This window comes from Euleptes europaea, chromosome 5, assembly GCF_029931775.1.
Source record: "Euleptes europaea isolate rEulEur1 chromosome 5, rEulEur1.hap1, whole genome shotgun sequence".
In the NCBI taxonomy this organism is placed as follows: Eukaryota; Metazoa; Chordata; class Lepidosauria; order Squamata; family Sphaerodactylidae; genus Euleptes; species Euleptes europaea.
This window is the reverse complement of record NC_079316.1, coordinates 71,745,029-71,770,627: the sequence shown is the minus strand read 5'-3', so window position 1 is coordinate 71,770,627 and position 25,599 is coordinate 71,745,029. Positions and strand designations below refer to the sequence as shown.

The 25,599-nt window shown below is 40.1% G+C and overlaps 1 protein-coding gene across 1 annotated transcript in view; it reads right to left on the bottom strand.

Moving 5' to 3' along the window:
* FANK1 (fibronectin type III and ankyrin repeat domains 1) overlaps positions 1 to 25,599 on the bottom strand; it is a 51,866-nt gene that overhangs the window by 17,054 nt on the left and 9,213 nt on the right. The window contains exons 2-3 of the mRNA XM_056850103.1: positions 6,599 to 6,770; positions 4,505 to 4,629 (exon numbers count right to left, since the gene is read on the bottom strand). Of these exons, the coding sequence (XP_056706081.1) occupies positions 4,505 to 4,629; positions 6,599 to 6,770 (297 nt within the window). The remainder of the gene's footprint in view (positions 1 to 4,504; positions 4,630 to 6,598; positions 6,771 to 25,599) is intronic.

The following is a 25,599-nucleotide window of genomic DNA, read 5'->3' as shown; positions in this document are numbered from 1 at the left end:
TCCAATGGCCTCAGACATGGAATGGGGAGGGGGTTAAAAAACAAATTCCTCCTTCTTTTCCTGGGCTGTCTCTAGGGTGCTCTTCATTGTGCCTTCCAGTCTGAGCCCAGCTCATTCATCCTCCCTGGCCATGTGTGGGAACAACCCTTTTATAGGTTCCTCCAGCTCTACCCCCACCTAGTCCAAACCCAATTTCCTTCCACCATAGGAGGACATAAAGGCTAGGGCTGCCTCTACCCTTCCCCCCTTGTCCCACCAGCATTTGCTTCTCGGGCTACCTTCTTACACTTTCCCATCTCGTTCAGGGCCGTTCCATTCTGACCCCCTTCCCCCTCCAGGCTCAAACCAGCCTCTGGACTTGGCCCTAGTCATGTCCCTCGTCTGCATCATGCTGCCAAGGCCCTCCTGCCCCATCTCGTCTGCTGCCAGCCTCTCCTGCCCCACCAGGCACTTGCTCCCCTGGCCCGGGTCTTTTGAGGCCTCGCAGCAGGTGGTGCCCGCTCATGACATCCTCCATAGTTGCAGCCATCCCGCCCAGGCCGCATTCACCGAGGCTGCCTCCTCCACATCTTCTGGCTTTTTCCTACCAGGGCACCTGAGCTATGGCTCCCTCCCTGCAACTTGACCCTCCCAGGTTCCATGATCTCCTGAGCATGGTAAGTAGAGCCTCTCCCCACACAAGGTCACACATCTCATGCTGGGTTGAGTTGGGGAGGCCTCCAGCCCCCGACAGGCTACAACGGCCTATTTGCTGACTGGCAGGAGGAAAGTGGAGACACAAATTGGGAGGGGTCACCTCAGAGGCAGCCAGTGCCATAGAAATGCAGGTTTTACATTTTGTTAATGGAAAGTAATTTGATGCATATATTGTTTTATATTTAAATTTTAACAAAGGAAGATGTGCCTGGTTAGAGAAGAACAATGGGCAGCCACAGTCATACCTAGGCCATAGTCACACAAGCTTCGGAGCTTCAGGAGGCCAAAAGGCAGAACGGACATTTCCTGCAGACAGGCAGGCGAAGAGCTACAGCAGATAATTAAAATTGCAGAAGCTCTGTTAATAGGGTTGCCAACCTCCAGGTACTAGCTGGAGATTTCCTGCTATTACAACAGATCTCCAGCCGATACGGATCAGAAAATGGCCACTTTGGCAATTGGACCCAAACCCTGCCCTCCTCAGGCTCTGCCCCCAAAACCTCCTGCCGGTGGCAAAGAGGGACCTGGCAACCCTATCTCTTGGCCATTTTGTCACACTCTTCAGAGGAGGAGGAAGTCCCTCAACAGAACAACCATGACCACTTGGACCTGAAATCACCAGGAGATGACCCCTAGTCACTGAAAGCAAGATAATGGATGATTTCTAAATGCTTGCAACTTCAAGAATTAAGTAGCCTCTCTGTCCTTGCCATTTGAATGGATATGTCAGAGTTTAGAGGATTTGCTTTTTATTCATATTTCTTTTATCCCTGCTCAGTCTGTTGTGTTTGCAGATGTGGTATGTGTGCTTTTTATTTTTTTATTAAGCTTCTTTTCATTTTAAATGCAATCAGTGCGATCTCTGTGACCTACATTAAATCCAGTCAATGTGTATCAACAGCAGGAAGGGGAAGAGCAGCAGTCAACCTCAACTTACCCTGTATACTCAACTCAGCATGTTGGTCCCCTCAACCACGAGTGCAAAAAGAGAAAAAAATGCAAACATGGAGCTAAGCCTTTAATTAGCAAATCAGCAGAGAGGACTTGAGCTCAAACACTCCACTGAGGTGATCCCCTAAATTAATTTGACAGTGAACCAGAGAAAGAGAAATAGGGAGTGGATGAAAAGCAGCTTGGCTGTACTGGAGTCCTGGGAGGGCTGAATAACCCCCTCACTTCCGCACCAGGCAGAAATGAGTGCTTGTGAGACCCATTTCCCCACAGAGCAAAGGTGAAAACCTAAATCTACATTTTGCCCTGTCAGGATTCTAAGACAACGTGAAGTGCTTCAGCAGCCTTCATTTTTCTGGTTTTTTTTCTCCCAAGATATTTTATTAATTTTTTAACAAGAAAAAACAACCACATACATACATTTACAATCACATAGATTCTATTCCTTCGGGGAATAGATTTCTTCTTACATCCAATACTTCTTATGATTATTTCAGTGTTATACAATATACTTAATAAATCCTGTATCTATATAATCTAAACATTATCTATATTATTGCTATTTATTAAATTTTAACCTATTCTTTCCATTTAACATATTCAAAATAACATTGCCATTTCTTCTGTGTTTCTTCCATCGGCTTTTCTTTCATCATGTTGGTTAATCTGGCCATCACCTCAAATTCTTCCATTTTCTGTTGCCACTTTTCCAAATCAGGAATGTCCTCTTGTTTCCAAAGAGCTGCCAATACCAATCTGGCTGCCGTTGTCAAGTATCCAAATAGTTATTTATGGTTACTTTGCAGATTCTCTGGTTCCATCCCTAACAACATAGTTTCTGGACTCAAAGGAAATTTGATTTTGAGTATTTTCTGCATTTCTTGATGTATTTGTATCCAAAACTTAACTTTTTTGCATGACCACCACATATGAAAATAAGTTCCATCTTTATCTTTACATTTCCAGCAACGACCATCATAAGATTCAACCATCTTTTTAATGTTCATTGGAGTAATATACCATCTAAAGAATTGCTTGTACCAGTTCTCATGTAGATTGTTGCTGGCTGTAAATTTGATTCTTGGTCCACAGTCTTTCCCATTGTTGCATAGTAATCTCCTTTTTAAAGTTTTCCATCTATTTTATCATGCATGACTTGACTTGCTCTTGCTCTGTTTCATATTTAAGTAGTAGTTTATATATCTTTCCCAAAATGTGGTCAGATTCTTTGCTAATTAAATTTTCAAACTCAAATTTTCCTGGTTTGAGGGTGGAATACGATGAAGGGGGAATTAATATTTTTCTGCATACCTGGGCATGCTTTAACATCCTTCCTCTTTGAGTCTGGCCTACTGTGCCACACTTATGATTGGGGGGGAGGGGCTAGGTACTGTATTTCTTTCATTCAAAAAATTGTGACTTTGGCTCCTCTTGAACATTGTTTTGAGATTTTACTATTTGATGACCTCTCATGATTATTACTGAGTAGTGAGGAAAAATTCAACCATACTTTGTTTCACTGAAACATTCAGGATGGCTCACTGTTAGTTAAAATGTGGTTTAAATTAGTGGTTGAATCAACTGGTAGATTTTGGATATGGACTTGCTTATGATTATGGACTAATGATTTCAACAGGATTTACCCTGCACATAGAGGATGTGATAAAGCACAATATTTTATGATTGCGTCAGGTTTCTGGGGAGGGTCCTATGCAACATCTCTTCCCAATCCCAACAGCTACACTTACACAGTATGTTCCAAACTTCTGGATTTCAGCTAGGCAAATAATTCATAGGGAGAAGAGAAAGTCTAATAGCCACATGGAGGCCTCCTTCCAACAATGCCTTCACCATGTACTTCAATGGAAAAGCAGATCTCTCCATGCAAAGATATGAAAGTGCTCCTCCGTTGATGGGAACAGGAAAACCCATTTTACACAGGAGGTCTTGGGATGCAACTGAAGAGACCCAGAGTGTATTCGGTGTGGTTCCATACCTTCTGACACACTGTTATAACCTTCCTCCTACCGTCCTGTGGCACAGAGTGGTAAGTAGCAGTACTGCAGTCCAAGCTCTGCTCATGACCTGAGTTCGATCCCGACGGAAGTTGGTTTCAGGTAGCCAGCTCAAGGTCAACTCAGCCTTCCATCCTTCCGAGGTCGGTAAAATGAGTACCCAGCTTGCTGGGGGTAAAGGGAAGATGACTGGGGAAGGCACTGGCAAAACACCCCATAAGCAAAGTCGGCCTAGTAAACTTCGGGATGTGATGTCACCCCATGGGTCAGGAATAACCCAGTGCTTGCACAGGGGACCTTTACCTTTACCTACCATCCCACACCAATGGAGCTGAGTAAACTCTAGTCATTCTTAGGACTGAACAATCTCTACTGCACAATCTTTAGTTAACTCAGGCTGTGTGGTATCTGGCTCCTAGGCTTGTCTGGATTTCCTGGAGCTTTGTTACCTGTGCTGATTTGAGGAGAGGGAATGGAAGGGTGGTGCCTTCTCTATTAAATCTTCTCTCAATGTATATCAGAGCACTGGAACATGTGGCTGATGAGCCCTTGCCTTGTTTTCTATTTTTTGGCTAGCAAGGTTTGAGTAATATGAAAAAGACATCTAAATAGCAAGCATAAATTTCAAGTTAGAAATTTTCTTTACAGAATAGGGAGGGAAATGCAAATACAAAGTTTAAAATGCAGTTTGGAGAAGATGCTGCATAAATAACTTAATTGGAGTAGTGCGGCATAATAAATTTATTTACATTGCTTTCCATTCAATAACTAGCTAATTTAATGTTATATAAATCTTTTTATATTGAGAATGCTTAACACTTAACAATAAATGATGAACTTACTTGTTGTAGTTACACAAATTGGCGAACTGTAAGCAGAATCCCCAGCAGGATCTGTCACTTTAAGTCGAAATCTGTATGTTGTTCTAGGTTCAAGTCCTTCCACAACATGCTGCCGAGCATAGCCCCTAAAAAAGAATACTATTTTTTTTCCATACTATTTTTACAGTTTTTATTTTAATGGACTCCTTTGGTGCCCTAACTTACAATCCAAAAATGCAAAACCCTAACGGTTTCAAAAGCTGACACTGTATGGCAACCAACACTCGGGGGCTGTGAATTTATGCAGATAAGAAACAAAAATTATAATGGAAAAATAAAGATGCACAACTGTTTGGAAACAGACATGGTATTTTTGATCTGTTGCATCAATGGACAGCTTCATTTCCACACTGCACATAAAAATTTCATGTTCCATGAGACTACTACAAAACAAATGTGCAACACATCTCATGCTTGCTATGTAGCTAAGTTATGCATACTTAAAGCTCAAAAAGGCAAAAGGAGAGGACACCTTCAAAAATAAGAGCTGGAACAACTATACAAGCATCATACACTCTAACACATTTTGGAACAGTACTGCCCTGTCAAGGGCAAAAAAAGGGAGCTGTCTTAATTTTTAATATCTTTGCCAAACATTTTGATTGCAGACAAAAACGTCTATCAAAATTGCAGCAGGTTTGCATATGTTACCTGCTTCATCTAAAAAGCAAAAATTCTTCCAAAGTATCTGACACTGTAAGCAGGTTGTTTTCTAGAGCAATAAAAATATCTTAAATTTTAAATACTGTTGACAGTGTAGAGATGGCTGACTTCACGGTATTCAAACAGTCTAATTCTGCCACCTAGTGTCATATTCGAGAGAGAATATTTCTGATGCCTAGGAAATACATGATGAGTCAGTAAGTCACTGACAGGTCATGAAGCCAATGTATTAATTTATTTTAAAATGTATACACTGTGGCTCCCAAATGGTTGCAACAGCAGTCAACTGATAACAACCCACTAATTAAAAGTCGGTGTCCAGATGTTTCAGAGGACAATTAATGACACTGTGAATCAGCCAATACTTGTTCCACAATTAAGTGTTTAAAAAGTGAAACATAGCAAAAAAAAAAAAAAAAAAAACACCAACCACCACCAGTAGATTAAATAAAATAGAGAGGGGATTTGACAGCTGCCAGGAGCAAGGGGACTACAACAGAGGTCTACACAGCCTGTACCATGGATTCTAGGACAACAGGCTCCTTAACAAGGAGAAAGTCAGTTTACCCGCTGTTGATTCATTTCTAGAATTATAGACACCTCCCCTTTCAAGTAAACAGACAGTACTAGCTTCACTGAGGTTCACTTGTACAAATATATGGTGAGACCACACTTAGAATACTGTGTGTAGTTCTGGTCACCACACCTAAAAAAGGATACTGCAGAGCTTGAGAAGGTGCAGAAGAGCAACTAAAATGATTGGGGGTGGGTAGAGCAACTGCCCTATGAGGAGTAGTTAAAACACTTAGGCTGTTTAGCTTGGAAAGAAGACAATTAAGGGGAGACTGAAGCTGGAGGGTGAGAGATTCAAAACAGATAAAAGGAAGTATTTCTTCATACAACGCATAGTTAAATTGTGGACCTCCCTGCCCCAGGATGTGGTGATGGCTGCCAACTTGGAAGGTTTTAAGATGATAGGGCTGTCCATGGCAACTAGTCAAAATGAATACTAGTCATGATGCATACCTATTCTCTCTAGTATCAGAGGAGCATGCCTGTTATGTTAGGTAGTGTGGAACACAGGCAGGATGCTGCTGCATTCGTCTTGTTTGTGGGCTTCCTAGAGGCACTTGGTTGGCCACTGTGTGAACAGACTGCTGGACTTGATGGGCCTTGGTCTGATCCAGTATGGCTCATCTTATGTTCTTATGTAAAGATAAAAATGAAGTGTCTACAATCTAAAGAAACACCTACATGCATTTCGATTGCACCTGCAGCCACAGCTAAAGGCTGGATTCAGAATCACTGATCTAGACCGTTTATATCAATCAGTTTTGCATACTCAGCTTTCTTTTCAATTGTCAGAAAAGTCAATGCTAGAACTGCACCTACGTATAAATTATTCCATATGTGCGCAACTTGGGATCCTCTTCTTCAACAGAAAATTTTATCCATTTCTCCTGAGGTCCGTTTCTTTGTCCTTCAAAGTCCCAATTTAGCTGAATGTTGTGGTGACTTACATGGCCTACAACTGGAGGGTGTGGCTTTGAGATGGCCCGTCTTTCTGCAAATTAATCATATCAAAGTGTCAACATGACAATACACACAATTTTTGGCATGACAATATAGACAACATATACACAATATACGTAAACATCTTATTAGAACTGTAGGGAACGTTTTGATTTGGATATTCCTAGAACTGCTTAAAAATTGTAGGGTATTTCTTATTGGGGGACATAACAGCAAACGGAACTGTGAAACAATTGCAGGGGCTTCAACTGCTATCACAAACATCTACACAGACTAAATAATAGACAGTGGAAAAGAACAGTTTCAACATATCGGTTGCTTACAATATCTCTGGTACCAATACCCTAATATAGACATGTAGACAAGTTGGTAGTGGTGGAAAGTGCCATCAAGTCGCAGCTGACTTGTGGCGACCCAGTAGGGTTTTCAAGGCAAGAGTCATTCAGAGGTGGTTTGCCATTGTCTGCCTCAGCATAGCAACCCTGGACTTCCTTGGTGGTTTCCCATCCAAATGATAACTAGAACCGACCCAGCTTTTTCCAAGATCTCATAAGATCAGGCTAGCCTGGGTCATCAAGGTCAGGGCATAGACAAATTACATATTAACATATTGCAAACTGTGCATTTCAGACACAGTATTTTAAAAGTACAAATCAGTTATGCCTAATGTCTTATAAATGCACTTTATGTCACAGAACAGGAGGTTCAGAAATTAACTCTGTTTCCTTGGACACTGACTGCAATGGATTGTTTTAAAACACTGGAAATGGTAATTAAAGTTAACCTAGATAATTTCCTTGCAGGTTATTTTCCCCGGGTTTGATATCACGGGGAAGTGTGCTCCTCCCCACCCCCCGTTTCTCCACAGCTTTGTGGTAAATTCAGGCACCTCCCAGGATTTCCCTAGCTTTTTCCTGATCTTCCTCAAATGTGCTTTGCTCTGGAGTTTTGAGAAAGATCGCAGCAAAGGCTGGATGGCTGCCACATGGGTGGGAAAGTTCAGATTTCCTTGGATCCGCTCGCATTGCATTTTCTCCCATAGCAGCTGCTTCTTTCCCCAGCCACTGGGGGGCTTTTCGCTTTTTAAAATTGGAAACTGAATATTGTTATACCAATATAAATTGGCAACTAAATATCGTTTTATCGATATAACTTTATAACAATGTATGTAATGGGTTCTTTGAATTCCCAGCATTCATTTTTTTAAAAGGAAATCTCTACCACCTTTCGTTGCAGAGATATATATCTATTAAAGACCTCTCTCTATTAAAGATATATATCACTGCAACAAAAGGGGCTAGAGATTTACTTTTTATAAAAATTAAAGCTGGGAATTCAGAGAACCTGTTATAAGTATTGTTCTAACATTATATTGATACTACAATTACCATTTAAAAAATACTGGGAAAGTTCTGGTGGTTCAGGGAGGTAAGACTGTCTGCTGCCAGGAGACTGGGGACAGGGGAAATGTGGGGAAACCTGCCAGGAGGAAGCTCCGTTGCTGCTGCGCTGTATTGGCAGCCGACTTATGGAAACCTCATAGGGTTTTCAAGGCAAGAGGCATTCAGAGGTGGTTTGCCACTGCCTGCCTCAGTATACTAGCCATAGATTTCCTTGGTGGTCTTCCAACCAGGGCTGACTTTGCTTAGCTTCCAAGATCTAGTGAGGTCTGGCTAGCCTGGGCTATCCAGGTCAGGGCAGTACAGAGATATTTATCCCACTCCATAATGTGATGCCATAGTATAAAAAAGAAAGATTGAGAGGGGCAACCTTAGAATTGCTAACTGCCTGGAGAAAAAAAAAAGTCCTGTTCCTTTAATACAGCCTTTATGGGTGTGTGTTTTTTTTAAATACCTGGTGATGTTATTTACCTCCACACCCTCAAAAGCTTCAGTTGACTATTTCCATGCATTAAGCTTACCTTAAAGGAACAGGACATTTTTCTTCAGGCTTACTGGCAACCTGGCTCTCTTCAGTATTATTTTCAAGTAGGGAAAGTACTGAGAAAGATCACATTCATTTTTCTGAAAGGTTCTCCCTCTCCACACCTTAAAAAAAAATCTGCCAAAGTATCAAGTCAGTCAACCTTGTAATCTCATGCTATGAAGTCAATTTTGAAGTTTACTTTAACTTCTCTAGAGACATCCGAAACTCATGAATAATGAAAAATTAAATAGAACTGATGCCCTTTTTTAAATAATCAGTTTTAATTATTTAAACCAATTACTTAAGCTGCATTACTCAGTTCAGGAGTGCCTTCTTGAATATAATGCTGCTGTTTCCCTTTAAAAACAAGCAAATACAATGAAAATAAAAGTAAAAATTAACTTTTTTGAGTATATATCAATTCTATAACTAAGCTATTATATTTTATCTTTAAGAAATTCTAGATGGTATACATGGTTCTACTCTACTTCATTTTATCCTCCCAAGAACCTTCTGAGGTAGGTTACACTGAATATCTGGCCCAAGATCAAGTGAGCGTTTTAGCTGAGTTGCAATTTGAACCCATTGCCAAGCTAATGGCTCTCTCACTTTTTACTCCTCATACATACAAACCTGGTAATTCACATAAATTACCATAGTAATTCACATAAAATTTTGACATTCACATAAAATTTTGACAAGTGAAAGAGTTTATAATGTTTATATTTTGTTTCGGGGCCTAGAAAGCTATAATAAAATAATATAAATTAGCGTCCTTGGGCCAAGAAAGGTGGGAGTACATATATTTTAATAATGAATAAAATAATCATGTACAATCTGTTCAGAGTACTTCTAGTAATCCAACTATATTAATTTTAACACAGCAACTATGTAGAACAGATATTAAAATCTAAGATCTAAACAAAAACTTCTGCATTGTTACATGCAATGACATTTTCCGTTGTTCCACGGAGAGTTCAAGAACAAAATGTACAAATACCAACATGTGTTCCAAAAAAAATTCATCCCCATAGGTTCTCTTGTTGAATTGCATGGATTTCCTTCTGAAAGAAGTCCATGAATTTGTGCTAAATGCAATAACATCGGCAAGGTTAATACTTGCCCAAAATTAAAAGAAAAATATAATCCCAAAGGAGGAGGAGTGGTTGGAGAAGCTGACAGAGTGCATTCGACTGTGTAAACTAACCTGTCTGTTACACAGACAAGAGTCCAAAAAGTTTGAGAAAAGGAATGGTTTTCTGTCCAGAATGAGCAGTTAGTTCGAGCTTGTATATTTTGATGTCTATGTATTTTCTACCGTTGTTTTCATTTGATTTGTTTTAATAAAACAAAACAGGTCTTGCAAACTGAGGGCCATGGCTTTTTTATTGTTTCAATCCATCTCATGTTGGCTCTTCTTTTCCTGCTGCCTTCAGCTTTTTCCTAGCATTACTGACTTTTCCAGTGACTCTTGCCTTCTCAAAATGTGACCAAAGTACAATAGCCCTAGTCATTTTAGCTTCTAGGGATCCAAAACCCACTTATTTGTCTTTTTTGGTGGCCTATGGTATTTGTAAAACTCTCCTCCAACACCACATTTCAAATGAGTCAATTTCCTTCCTTTGAGCTTGCTTCATTGCCCAACTTTCATACCCATACCTAGTAATAGGAAATACTATGGTATGAATTATTTTGATCTTGATCACCAGAAACACATCCTTATTTACACTTAAGAGTCTTTTCTACTGCCTTTTGTCTTCTTGGTGATCAGCAGTAATCCTGCTTTGTCACTTTCTGCTTTAACCTTTATTGGTAGTCGTTTCAAGTCTTCACTATTTCTGCTAATAATGTGGTGTCTTTTACATATCTCAAAATGTTAACTTCTACACCAATCTTCACTCTATCTTCATCTAAATCCAATCCAGCTTTCATTAGGATATGTTCTGCATAAAATACATCCTTGTCTGACAACTTTGCCAATTGGAAACCACCCTGTTTTTCCATACTATGTGTTAACAGTAGCCTCTTGTCCAGAATACAGGTTGCACATCAAAACAATCAGATGTTGTAGCACACCCATTTCTTTTAAAACCAACCACACCTTTTCTTGGCCCACACAGTCAAAGGCTTTAATGTAATCTATGAAACATAAGCTAATTTTCTTTTGAAATTCTTTCATATGCCCTAGTGACTCTTCCTTTTCTTAATCCAGCATGAACATCTGGCATTTCTCATTCCATATATAGTAAAAAATTTTGTTATAAGATTTTGAGCATCACTTTACTTGCATGCAAAATTAATGTAAAGGTCCAATAGCTGCAGCAGTCTTTGACATCTCTTTTCAGAACTAAAATGTAGATTGAGCTTTTCCAGTCTGTGAGCCATTGTTTTGTTTTCCATATTTGAAGAAGAGTTGGTTTTTATTTGCCGACTTTCTCTACCACTTAAGGGAGACTCAAACTGGCTTATAATCACCATCCCTTCCCCTCCCCACAACAGACACCTTGTGAGGTAGGTGAGGCTGCTGCAGCGGCATCCCCCCCATCTCCCCCGGGCATGTCTTCCCTGCCGTGCCGTTCGCACTGGGGGGAACTGTAGCAGTCTGTGGCGATAATTGGCTTGAGCATATGGTTTTCCTCTGGATCTAAATAAATAAAAAGCATTCCTTAAGACCTAATGCAGTAATGTGGGGTAAACGTTATGCCACTTACAGCTGTTTTGAAATAACTACACGGCTACAAGGTTAAAAGCACTTCATGCTGCCTGCTTGATAGTTAAGTCTGAAAAGTCGGCACTTGCTTATCTGAGGTGCTTTTCCAGACATAGAATGGAAGGTCATCTCTGTTTTGGGGTTTTTTGGTCTCTGCTTTAAGATACACTGTCGGACAGAATTATGCCACTGTCCGATAAGACAGTACAGCAGTACAATAGACCTTGTACTGGTAACCTTGCACTTGTAAACCTGGTGACTTAATGCTTTCTTCATAAATGAGGTGGAAATGACACTGCCAGTCATTTTCTAGAAAGACCTAACTTAGACCCATGACAGAAGCCTGCAGTTTTCTGACTTAGCCCAGATAACCACTGATCTGAGAGGATATAAGGAAGCCTCAAACTGCCAGGAGGCAGGAGGACTGGTAGAGGACAGCTGAATGCTGTCTGGCTGCTGGGTCTCCCTGACATCCTCCTGAGATGTTAAACTAGGAAAGCAGAGAGTTGATGGAAGTTGGCTGACGCTGACCGACCTCACTCTCTATACTTGTCACCTGCATGAGACACATGAAGTGAGTTACAGAGAGGGCAGCAAGTCTGTCTGGCCATGACTCATTTCCGTTATATTTTATCATTTCATGTCTTGCGTGATATGAAACTATACCATTTCACAGGTTCTTTGTAAGAATGGGAAAGACTCTCTTTAAGAGGGATTCATTTCAAAGATGACCTGCTAAGGCTGGATATCTGAAATGATTGCTGATAGACTATTCCATATAAAGGAAACACTATTTGGAAACACTATTTGGAAACACTGACATCTCATTAATTCTAGTAAGGAGTTGATGGGTTTTCACTAAATGATCTAAATAGTCTGACTTTCTTTTAGAGACATGGAAGTTGTGAAACCCAAACTACAGAACTGGTCCAAACAGTTCTTAGAACCAGAAACAGGGAAGAAAGAAGTCAGAGGCTCCCCCAACATAATAGGGGAGGCTTCTGTACTCAGAATAAGAGGCAAGAGATGTTCCTGGGGGAAAAGGAGAATCTCTTTTCTCTGTAACAAAGCTTAAGGCACATATGAAATGCTTATATAAAACATATACAAAATCTATTAAGCCTATTTATGGAGACTCTCAGTTCAGGAAACATATTCACTGAAATTGACAAAGCTAGAGAATAGCTGAGTCTTCCATACAAACACTAATACAGCCTTAAGCTTGCACATAATAAATAATATATAAGCTCTGCATTGCTGACTGTTAAGAGATACACATACCATCAGCATGTATGAAGCATTCCTGATCTTGAAAGTGATCAGACATCTATGGTTTAAATATAAAAGATCATAGTATCTTATCCTCTGCACACTGCATTGGGTAAAGATACTACACATAGCTGTAATAATTGACTATAGCTCAAATAGCTCTAATTTCAGCTTTCCCTGATAAATAGACTTCAGAACAGTATTTCAATGAACCTGAACTGGCATGAAATACTCAATGAGCTTTTGACTATAATTCTTAAATAAACTAAGAACCAGAGAATCAAAGATATGGTAAAGACATGGAAGCGTGGGAAAGGTCTATGTCCTTACAGAAAAGGTTTGCAATATCTTAAATATCAGCTATGCATATGAGCTGGAGAGGTTTTAGAAATAATATAAGGTTGTACTCAATTTACTATAACTTATAGTTTATATTTCAGGTACTTTGGATAAAGAAGCTTTTAGCTATAACAGATCTTTTCCCCATTATGTTTAACCATATCTTCTCTCTGTGAAACTAATCAGGTTTTTACAAGATTCTGTAACTGTAGTATTCTGAATGAATCTAAGAGGTACTAGTTAGAATCTCATAAAGAAAAATGTATTAAAGGTTTGAGGTTAGGAAACCTTACATAGAGAAATTGCTTATAAAGATTGTATGAAACTGCTTGCATATGTTAACATAACTGAACATGTTAAAGAATCATAATGTTTGTACTTTATGACATGTTTTGAGAATATGTATTCACATGCATATATATTTTATGTGAAATAAATGTTATTTAAAGGAAGTCCCTTGTTCATAAATTTTCTGGCACTTCTCAATAGAAAGCCTACAGTCCTTGTAGGAATTATCATTGACTTCTGGCTGTGAGGTCTCGCTGAATAGATAGCTCCATTTCTCAGTAAATAGTACATTCTAGGAGTGTAGACCCCTTAACGCCACAAGCCGTGACAGATGGCACCCCAGATGGGACTCCGCGGTAACGGGTTCGACTCAGACGTGGGTTTGAATTCACAGTAAATTATTTTTAACCATTGGTATATTTTCCTGCAGGATCCTAAGCAATGTTTGGGAGTTAATGGCTCTATATATTTGCAAAAAATGCAAACTTTGTAAACAAGACCACAATAATGACATTACAAGTCAGAGATGAGCGGTGAAACTTCATCTTTTAAAGGTTTATGGTAATATGTTTACTAAACAATAGCCCAAGTGTATACAGTACACAATTGAGCCGGGGCATAACTAAACCAATGGATATTTCCCTAGTAAGGGAAATAAAGGCTTAAACAATAGCCTATTGAATAGCCAATATATGGCAAAGCAAGCAAGCAACTTTATGTTATGTATTGATGAAATGTATTGATATGTACAAGGTACAAATGCATACAATGCAAATACTATGTTCCAGGTTTAAAAAATATCTGGGTTCATATGGAAAATGTCACATATTTGTATATGGTACAAAATGACATATAATATAATAATGTAAATGAAATGTATGAATGTTTCTATTTGTCATCCCATGAGGGATATGAATGGTAGCAGAGATGTCTATTACTCAATATTCTGTTTCTCATATGCTATTTGTTGCAGTTGTTGTATCAGGGCACAGTCAGGTTGCAAACTGTATGTGGGCCTAAGCAATATACCTTCAGATACGAGAGCGCTTATCACTCTTAAAGTAGTAAGAAAGTGGAGTGTAAAATGACAGAATGACATGTAATATGATTGAACTCCTATTTGTAATACCTACGTGATGACTTATGTGACTTTTGTGCATTCTGATTAGACATGAAATATTAGTGTAAAATGTCTCTTTTCCATCTCCATGTAGTTTAAATAATTTCTTGGTGTCTAGGACATTGGTTACGTTTTGGCTTACAAAACCTATGAAGCTGACATGAATATATTTTCCAGATGATGTTATCTTTCAGGAAAAGTATACATGAAGAAGTGGATATAGCCATACTAACTGGAATCAACATGTAGCAATAAATTGTTAAATAAAGGACACAAGAAGAATCTACATGAGTAGAATATGAGATGGAAGCTATGAAGAAATCAATCATAAAAGATATACCCTATGTGATTAAATGTGAGTACCCAACAATGTACTTTACGAAATGTTTTCACAAAGCAGTCATTGACTATGAAGATAGCCTTCATATGAAATAAGTGGCTTACTTATATGATTTTTGAAACTATGCTTATATGACTCTGAAATTCAAGAGATAAATATTTGCAAATGAAAAGGATTCAGGACAAGGAGAATGCAGAGAGAAGACAATCTGGCGTGTCTCTGACCTGAAGAATATCCTTGAAGTAGAAAACAACCCCATCTACACAACAGTGTGAGTCTTTATGTGTAAATGTATAAATCATTAAGAAGAAATGTAATACCATTGATGCTCTGGAACTCCCAGTTGCTGTGTATATAATAAGAAGCATATATAAGAAGATGATCCTTTGATTGATGAATTGATGAATGATATCGTATGAACTATGATGGCTGTTACTAACTTTATATTTCTGAAGAAGAGCTACAGGCCTTCCTGGAGGGATACATCTATACATGCGTAACCAGTACAGTACATTCAGCATGTGCACCATGAGAAGTGTAGTGCTGATGGAAGAATGCAAGGTAACAATGCCATTGAAAAATCACTGAAGATCAGTGAGTCTGTATGATGGAAGATCCATATACAAGAAAAGCTGGAAGCTTTAACCTCATCCTATCGTGATCAAGGAGGGGGACTTTAGTTTACTCAACTTCAAGATATGTAGCTATGTAAACGAGACATTGAGACTCTTTTTTGTGTTGTTCCTCTTGGAAAAAACTTCGTGAATGGCCCACAAAAGAGTTCATTGCGGATGATTATCCAGGACTAAACGGCACAACAAGAAGAATTGTATTATGATGACCAGAATGAGAAAATAATATTTTTTACAAATGATACAGAAGAAAAAGCTGTAATCTTATTCTTCCTGAAGATAAACTTGAAGTGGAAGATAGAAAAACCACAAAAGAAGTTGTAGGTTTGTGATTCCAAAACACAAAAAGATATAGTTCCTAAATCTTTAAAAAAAAAAACGCCTAGAATAAGGTGGAGATGGAATGGATATATTAATAGTAGTTGTGTTTTGTATGTATTGTATATGAAATGCTGGGTGAAAAACTTTCCATCATGCTTTGTAGAATGTTTTGTTATTTATAATCAGTTCGGTGCGGTTAGAACTGCCTGGGTCACTTCTTCTTGCCACCATATCTCTATGGTAGGGGCAATATTCTGCAACATCAAGGTTGCAGACCATAGCCCTTACAAAACAAGGACCTGAATTCTAATATAAGAAGGGTCTGGTTAGGAGAAAAGTATGCAAAAGTTTTTCTCTGCCCAGTGAAAGACTAGGAAGCATCTTTCTGTGAAACAGCTTCTAAAAGAAAAAAACTTGAAGTTGAAATTGTTTCTCTTCTCTTCCTTACTTCACCATAAGGTATTTATGGAAAGAAATGTTTTTTCTTTACTTTGAATATGTTCAATTTAAGCTCATAATGTTATATGTAACTAAAATGCTATACAATGTTTGAATTATTTTTTAGAAATCAAAGCCAAAATCATGTCAAGCCAAGAATTCATGTTTGAACTTAATGATTATGATGAGCCATCAATTCTCGCGCAGGATGCCTCTATCCCTATTTGGGTGGACTCAAAACCAAATATAGATGAGTGTCTCTCTTCTCAATTAATCGTGGCTCTCCATGGGGTTTACCCCAGAAGAAATATATTTTGGCATTACAGATGCTATCATGTTGAAACATCGCCCAGGTCATGGCAGGTACAATATACTTGTAGATATTGTTGTGCACCATTTGTAGATGACACCACAGTAAAGCTGACTTCTCCAAATGTTTACATACCGGAGATTGCTTTAACAGACCGTGGGAATGTTGTTCGACCTCATAAATATGTAGAAAAGCTGAAGAGGCATTTGCTGGTTCATAAAATTTATTTTGATAGACCTTCAAGAAAACTTAGATCTCTGAATATGTTAGAAATACCGGAAACAAATGCTGTTTTACTACCTGCGGAGGATGACGAACAACCCTCAACGTCTAGCAGGGGGAAAGATTGGAATGCTCTCTTGAAAACAGCGATAGATTCCTTTAAAACTGAGGATTCTTCCAGTGAGGAAACTGAGTTTAAAGAATCTCAGTGCAAGAAAGAGAAAACCTCTGAATGCCAATACTGGGTAATTATCTTTGAAAATAGTTAATATAGCCCATAATGTGTTTAATAACATTCACAGGAAAAAAGTGTTGTTTTAAAGTCAAGCGGCTGCAAAAGAAAAAAGGGGGGCCAGCCGTAGAGGTTCTGGGCGTTCAGCCAGTACAAAGATAACAACTCCTTTATGTTATCTTTCTTGGTTTTGTTTTGATAATATTCGGCTTTAAGGCTTACACAGTAGCTATAAATAAAATGTTTTTCTGTAAATGAATGAATGAAAGGAGATTTTCTTCATTACGCATCATGTTAATAACATGGTTAGTTCGATATGTATGATATAGATACTGACAGATTGCTTTCCTTTATACAGTTGAACTTAACTGAAATCACTATTTTTCCCTACTGAGTTAGACTGCTGATGATGCAATGAATCTCCAAACACAGCAGCGTCACTGAAAATTCCTGAGTAGCAGAGGCGATATCACGGACAATGTTATGTGAAGACAAAACTTTGATATTGTAATTTATAGTATCTGATTTATGTATACTGGCTTAACCAGATTTGTATTGGTCATTATATATGATGCCTTTTGCTGTTTTTTGATTTGGTGAATACATGTGTTTAACAAATATTTTTATGAAAAAGATGAATCAATGTAGGGTGATTTGATAAGGATCCATATGACTCCCATATCCCCAAGGAGGGGGTGTAGCAGTCTGTGGCGATAATTGGCTTGAGCATATGGTTTTCCTCTGGATCTAAATAAATAAAAAGCATTCCTTAAGACCTAATGCAGTAATGTGGGGTAAACGTTATGCCACTTACAGCTGTTTTGAAATAACTACACGGCTACAAGGTTAAAAGCACTTCATGCTGCCTGCTTGATAGTTAAGTCTGAAAAGTCGGCACTTGCTTATCTGAGGTGCTTTTCCAGACATAGAATGGAAGGTCATCTCTGTTTTGGGGTTTTTTGGTCTCTGCTTTAAGATACACTGTCGGACAGAATTATGCCACTGTCCGATAAGACAGTACAGCAGTACAATAGACCTTGTACTGGTAACCTTGCACTTGTAAACCTGGTGACTTAATGCTTTCTTCATAAATGAGGTGGAAATGACACTGCCAGTCATTTTCTAGAAAGACCTAACTTAGACCCATGACAGAAGCCTGCAGTTTTCTGACTTAGCCCAGATAACCACTGATCTGAGAGGATATAAGGAAGCCTCAAACTGCCAGGAGGCAGGAGGACTGGTAGAGGACAGCTGAATGCTGTCTGGCTGCTGGGTCTCCCTGACATCCTCCTGAGATGTTAAACTAGGAAAGCAGAGAGTTGATGGAAGTTGGCTGACGCTGACCGACCTCACTCTCTATACTTGTCACCTGCATGAGACACATGAAGTGAGTTACAGAGAGGGCAGCAAGTCTGTCTGGCCATGACTCATTTCCGTTATATTTTATCATTTCATGTCTTGCGTGATATGAAACTATACCATTTCACAGGTTCTTTGTAAGAATGGGAAAGACTCTCTTTAAGAGGGATTCATTTCAAAGATGACCTGCTAAGGCTGGATATCTGAAATGATTGCTGATAGACTATTCCATATAAAGGAAACACTATTTGGAAACACTATTTGGAAACACTGACATCTCATTAATTCTAGTAAGGAGTTGATGGGTTTTCACTAAATGATCTAAATAGTCTGACTTTCTTTTAGAGACATGGAAGTTGTGAAACCCAAACTACAGAACTGGTCCAAACAGTTCTTAGAACCAGAAACAGGGAAGAAAGAAGTCAGAGGCTCCCCCAACATAATAGGGGAGGCTTCTGTACTCAGAATAAGAGGCAAGAGATGTTCCTGGGGGAAAAGGAGAATCTCTTTTCTCTGTAACAAAGCTTAAGGCACATATGAAATGCTTATATAAAACATATACAAAATCTATTAAGCCTATTTATGGAGACTCTCAGTTCAGGAAACATATTCACTGAAATTGACAAAGCTAGAGAATAGCTGAGTCTTCCATACAAACACTAATACAGCCTTAAGCTTGCACATAATAAATAATATATAAGCTCTGCATTGCTGACTGTTAAGAGATACACATACCATCAGCATGTATGAAGCATTCCTGATCTTGAAAGTGATCAGACATCTATGGTTTAAATATAAAAGATCATAGTATCTTATCCTCTGCACACTGCATTGGGTAAAGATACTACACATAGCTGTAATAATTGACTATAGCTCAAATAGCTCTAATTTCAGCTTTCCCTGATAAATAGACTTCAGAACAGTATTTCAATGAACCTGAACTGGCATGAAATACTCAATGAGCTTTTGACTATAATTCTTAAATAAACTAAGAACCAGAGAATCAAAGATATGGTAAAGACATGGAAGCGTGGGAAAGGTCTATGTCCTTACAGAAAAGGTTTGCAATATCTTAAATATCAGCTATGCATATGAGCTGGAGAGGTTTTAGAAATAATATAAGGTTGTACTCAATTTACTATAACTTATAGTTTATATTTCAGGTACTTTGGATAAAGAAGCTTTTAGCTATAACAGATCTTTTCCCCATTATGTTTAACCATATCTTCTCTCTGTGAAACTAATCAGGTTTTTACAAGATTCTGTAACTGTAGTATTCTGAATGAATCTAAGAGGTACTAGTTAGAATCTCATAAAGAAAAATGTATTAAAGGTTTGAGGTTAGGAAACCTTACATAGAGAAATTGCTTATAAAGATTGTATGAAACTGCTTGCATATGTTAACATAACTGAACATGTTAAAGAATCATAATGTTTGTACTTTATGACATGTTTTGAGAATATGTATTCACATGCATATATATTTTATGTGAAATAAATGTTATTTAAAGGAAGTCCCTTGTTCATAAATTTTCTGGCACTTCTCAATAGAAAGCCTACAGTCCTTGTAGGAATTATCATTGACTTCTGGCTGTGAGGTCTCGCTGAATAGATAGCTCCATTTCTCAGTAAATAGTACATTCTAGGAGTGTAGACCCCTTAACGCCACAAGCCGTGACAGAACCAAATACCACCCAGCGCTGGACCCAGTCGATGCTAGGATTGTGCCCTGCCAGCCAGTTACTACCAAGAACCACTGGGTAAGAGATCCGAGGAGCCACCGTAAAGCGGATCTGTTCCCAGTGGTCCCCCACCCCCAACAACACCAGGCAGGAATGCAAATGGACGGGGGGGGGGCTGTAGGTCACTCCCATCCATTTGGTAGAAATGCAAAGGTTGGTCTAGTTCCTGAGTCTCAACCTACAGGCGGTGTATCACCTCCAGATCTATCAAAGTCCGGGAGCAGCCAGAATCCAACATTGCAACGACAGCAACGGGATCCCCTCCTCGGGGGTTCCACAAAACAACGGGCAGCAGGAGGGTGTCTCCCTGGTCACTCACCCAGCTTGGGACCGGATTGGTGTCACTTGAGGTAGCCTTCTGTGCCGGTTCTTTCACAGAAGGCGATCTTCGTTTTTTGCCGGGGATGACGGTCCCTGGAGCAGGAGTGACGGCCGTGGTCTCATGAAGTAGGTGTCGGGTCTGCGTGCAGAGCCGCCGCCCCACATTGGCCGATCGTCCCCTCCGCTCTTCTCTAGTCTGGGATCCGGGTAGGGGTAGTCCCAAGTTCACGGGTTGCTTTGTTAGCGGCCGAGTCCGCTGAACCGCTGGGACAGTTTGCTGCTAAGTGGCCCATCTTGCCGCAGCTTAGACAGGCTCCCTCCTTAAAGCAGTGCGCCCTTTCCTCGGAGAATCCACCACAGTTCCTTCCGTCCCGCTGAGGTTCAGCCGCAGTGATCCCCTTGAACGGACCTCGGGAGGACTCTTTTGCCGGGTGATCCTTTGCGAATTGGAGTGTCTGCTTACGGTTCTCCACCTGGGCAGCCAGTCTGAGCCATTCGTCGATCGTCTTCGGGTCTCCTAGGGTTAAACAGCCGTCCAGCACTTCCCAACGCAGTCCTTCGCGGAAGTGTTGAACCTTGGTGGCTTGGCTCCACTCCCGAATTTTGCAGGACAGGGACTGGAACTCTTGGACATACTCCATGACAGAGCGTGCACCTTGCTTCAGCCTACGCATGGCAATCTTGGCCCTTTCCCCCCTATGGGGGTCTTCAAAACAGCGTTGCAAGGCAGACATGAATGCACTCAAAGACCTCAGGATTCCCGGGTTTGGTCTCTGTTGCCGTCACCGCCCACTCCACCGCCTCCTTTTCCAACAAGCTGATCACATACCAGACCCAGGCTTCCTCCGAAGGGAAAGTTTCTCCTTGATCTTTCATGAAGCTGGACAGCTGGGCGCTGGACCCGTTGAAAGACACCTTCAGGTCCTGGGCTGCAGGTCGTCTTGGTGGGATGGGTGGGGGTGTCCCTACGCCGACGAGTGGTTTGAGGTCTCTCACCGCCCCCAATACTGCCGTCATGTCCCTCTGTAGAGCTCTCAGCTGTGCCTGGAGATCCCGGTTCTGTAGAGTCAGTGCCTGGTTCTGTTCTCACAGCAGGGCTACTTCCTCCCTGGTACCGAGGGCTGGGGTAACCGGAGTGTGGATGGTCGAGGGGTCGTTCCACCAGTCAGTCGTAACCCATTCCCGGCTTCGCTCCACTCCCTCTCCATATATGGCGGTAAGCGGTCCTCGATAAAAACTGCCAAGGTCTGGTTCCGTCGCTGGCCATCAGTCGACCCCCCTGAGAGTGCTGTCGGTCCCGGTCCTGTATCGTAGCTCGGCATGCATTGGCAAAGAGGTCCACGCCGGCCCCCCGGGGAAACTGGCAAACTCGGACGGGCGTCGGCTCAGAGTTGCTTCTCCCCGGCTCCCTCCATTGAGGGGAGTCGCTCCCTGCCAGTAACTCTGGCGGAGGTCTTCATCCACGAGAAATGGGTTAGTGGATCGTGCAGACATCCTATTCTAAATATAAACTAGTACAAAATTTTTAAAAAGGAGTGATTCTAGCCTACTGTCAGACCTCAGTACCTCGTTGCATTTCCTGCATAGGGAACTTCACTCCAGACGTAGTCGCGAGTTTAAAAGTTTTATTAAGAAAGGCAGCGAGTTCAGCAAGTCCATAGAAACATAAGGCTAGAATACAGTCATGGGGAAATACCGGTACATTTATAGGATACATACAATGAGATTGATTATGTTCAGGGTACAACACAAAAGAACGAGGAGCGGCAGAGTTGTCTTGATAGTTCAGATACAAGGAAACAATACAGAAGGTAACTGCCAGTAACTACTTAAGAAAACACATACAAGGAATTAACGCGTGCAATAGCTAAACTATCTCCAGGGCTCCCAGGCATTGTTCCGTGGGACCTGGTATCATACTAGTGATTACTCGGGCGGGTCTCCATTGTGGTGCAGATGCCGGGCAGGGGACAGAATGCAAACGGGGAAGGACGGAGCGAACTAAAACTACATTTTGTTTAGCGAGGAACCATCTTGTTTTATCCGGGGTCGACAGAAAGCTGACACCCAGCTGGCTTCGTGTGTAGGTGTGGGGAAATAAATCCATTTCACCAGATTAGCCTCCACCGCTCATGTGGAGGAGTGGGGAATCAAACCGGGTTCTCCAGATCAGACTCCATTTCTCCAAACCACTGGTCTTAACCACTATACCACGTTGGCTCATTTGTTGACATATTCTTATTAAGATTTTGATGAACTCCATTTCTGTGGGTTGGAATAGCACTATTGATATCCCAGTGCATTCCTGAGGTGGGGGTCCAAACGTTTTCTGGCAGCAGTGTGATGGAATAAGAGGCACTTACACTGGCAGCAGGGGCAGTTCTGTTGGTGTCTGGGCGCCATGGTGCTGCACACCACCTCCTCAATGCCACACTTTCTGCAGGACCTAAATCCCAGAAGAGATATGCAGTGCCAGAATGGGGGGGGCATTCCCGGGGTGGAGCGTACGGTAGTCAGCTTCCAAAGTTCCTCTGGCCCGGGAACACCCCCTCCAGCAACCTGGAACAGCACAGCTATTTTCTATGGGGGGGGGGACATTTTCTTTTTTAAACTTTTAAGAAGGCTTTTTGAAGTCTTGCGACAGCCAGGGAACCTCTTTGCAGGCACCATGGCAGCATCTCAGCTATGCTGTATCCAGCCGCTGCACGGCTCAGGCTCATGGTCTTTAAACTCTTCAGGAATGTTTTTTAGATTGTATTTTTGGCACTATGACTGTTTTGGGTTTTTTTCTTCAACTTTATTCTAATTTTCAGTATTAACAATCCCTGGTCTGCTGCGCCACAGTCAGCTCCTGGTCTTGTTTTAGCTGAGAGCATAGAGTTTCTCCATCTTCTGCTTCCCATTATGGAAGAAGAATAGGAACATGTGATTCAGATTTCTCCATTTCCTACATCTCTTTATGAGCTAATAATTTCCAGGTCAATCTAGACAGACACTTCAAGCTAGGGTATAGGATTCACTCTGGAATTATTGCCTATATATCCAAGCAGCATTTCTCCTGTATTTAGAGAAGGAATATAGTGCAGCAACAAATGCTACACAGACACTAATATATGAGAATGCATGGCAACCATGAGCTGATCCATGGACCCTTTTACTCTAACCTACGAACATAAACTTTCATTAAAAAAAAAAAAATTCCATACCATGGATAGATTAATTTAAACATAGATATTTTGGTAGAAAAAACAAAGTCATATCAATAATCTTTAAAATATATATTTCTTTATAATAAAATTACTGTGGAATCAATGATCAAGCATCATGAATTATTACAATTGAATATCTTGACTATTTATCCAAATGTTATCCAAAGGAATTTACATTCTTATACAATGTTTCTCATTAAGCCCACAAGGCATATATTACATTTGCCTGGTACCAAAGATATTAAACAATGAAGGATAGAATATTTTTCTTGAGAGAGCTACGATGAAACCTGATCAAAAGTGTGTTGGCCTTTTCCATAGAAATTTCTATACCAATAAGGAGATACCTAATTTATTGAACATCCTTGCTATTAGCAGCAGCTACAACAACTATGTAATTAAAAATATAAATACATAAAAGCACTATGATGAACAGAGCACTTAACATAAACCTTTATGCAGCCAAAGCTGTGGGATGCTTATGAGGTGTCATCTCAAAGTTCTGATATGACTAACACAACAGGTCATAATGGAAAAACTGGCACAAATATATACTATTGTTACAAAAGATACTGGGATGTTCTAATGTGAACAAAAGGAATATAGGTGAATATTTTATTTTACCACTTCATTTTCCTCCAGGCACAACTTCTTTGATGTAGAAACCCGCTGACAGTGAAGGCCTTATTTTGGTTAATAATATATACAATTAATTTTTAGACAACCTGAAGGCAAAATGCCACTGTTCTTTAATATTTAATTGGTTCTTCCAAAGAGGTCTGTAACAATCTGCACTATCGGTTTACCCTTTACCAACCAGCAATAGCCTACCCAAGGACATGACTTCAGGATGATTCCCAATGAAGTCTGGATCAAGCACCGAGGATTGAGGGCTAAATATCTAGGGCCCACTGATTTCCTTTGCTTATATGGGGCCTTCTCTAGTTATTCTGCCTTTCATATAGCATTCCTAAATCAAAGTTATGTACAACAATAGCTTTATCTGCTGATAGTTAAGAAACCATACAATGCATTTCATTTTAGTGTTGTTTAATTAACCTGAATTTGCACTTTAACATAGCAAAGTATAGAGGGATATCTTAATGAGTTTTTAATAGTATTGGTGATGAAAGCAACCATGCTGCCTGAGGTACAGGCATTATATTATACAGTGCGATTAAAAAGACCTGGGAACTCATGAGGAGTTGTCCATATCCTAACTTGACAGCACTTAACACACACAAAGGCCATACCTAACCGTAATAAAAAGGTTGTATGAAGAAATACAATGGATCTGGCAGACTGGAATACTATTTCTACTTATTTCAAGGATCTGCACAAATGTACAATTCTTTATAACAACTTAGAAGACTATAGATTTGTGTGTGTGTGTGTGTGTTAAGTGCTGTCAAGTTGCCTTCGACTCATGGCGACCCTATGAATCAATGTCCTCCAAAATGTCCTATTGTTAACAGCTTTGCTCAGGTCTTGCAAATTGAGGGCTATGACTTCCGTTGCAGAGTCAATCCATTCCATGTTGGGTCTTCCTCTTTTCCTGCTACCTTCAACTTTTCCTAGCATTATTGTCTTTTCCAGTGACTGGTCTTCTCATAATATGACTAAAGTATGATAACCTCAGTTTAGTCGTTTTAGCTTCTAGGGACAGTTCAGGCTCCATTTGATCTAGAATCCACTTTTTTTGGGGGGGGGGGCGGTCCATAGTATCTGTAATATTCTCCTCCAACACTTTCAAAGGAATTTACTTTCTTCCTGTCAGCGTTCTTCATTGTCCAGCTTTCACACCCATACAAAGGGAATACTATGGCATGAATTAACTTGATAGAGGTTGCCAGTGACACATCCTTACACTTAAGAATCTTTTCTAGTTCCTTCATGGCTGTCCTTCCCAGTCTCAATCAAAACCATTTTAGTTGATTATGAAGCCAAGGAATAGGAAGTCTTGAACAATTTCAGTTTCCTCATTGTCCACCTTAAAGATGAGTAAAGGTGAGTAATTCTTCAGTAGTCATGATTTTTGCCTTCTTGAGGTTCGGCTGTAGTCCTGCTTTGGCACTTTCTCCT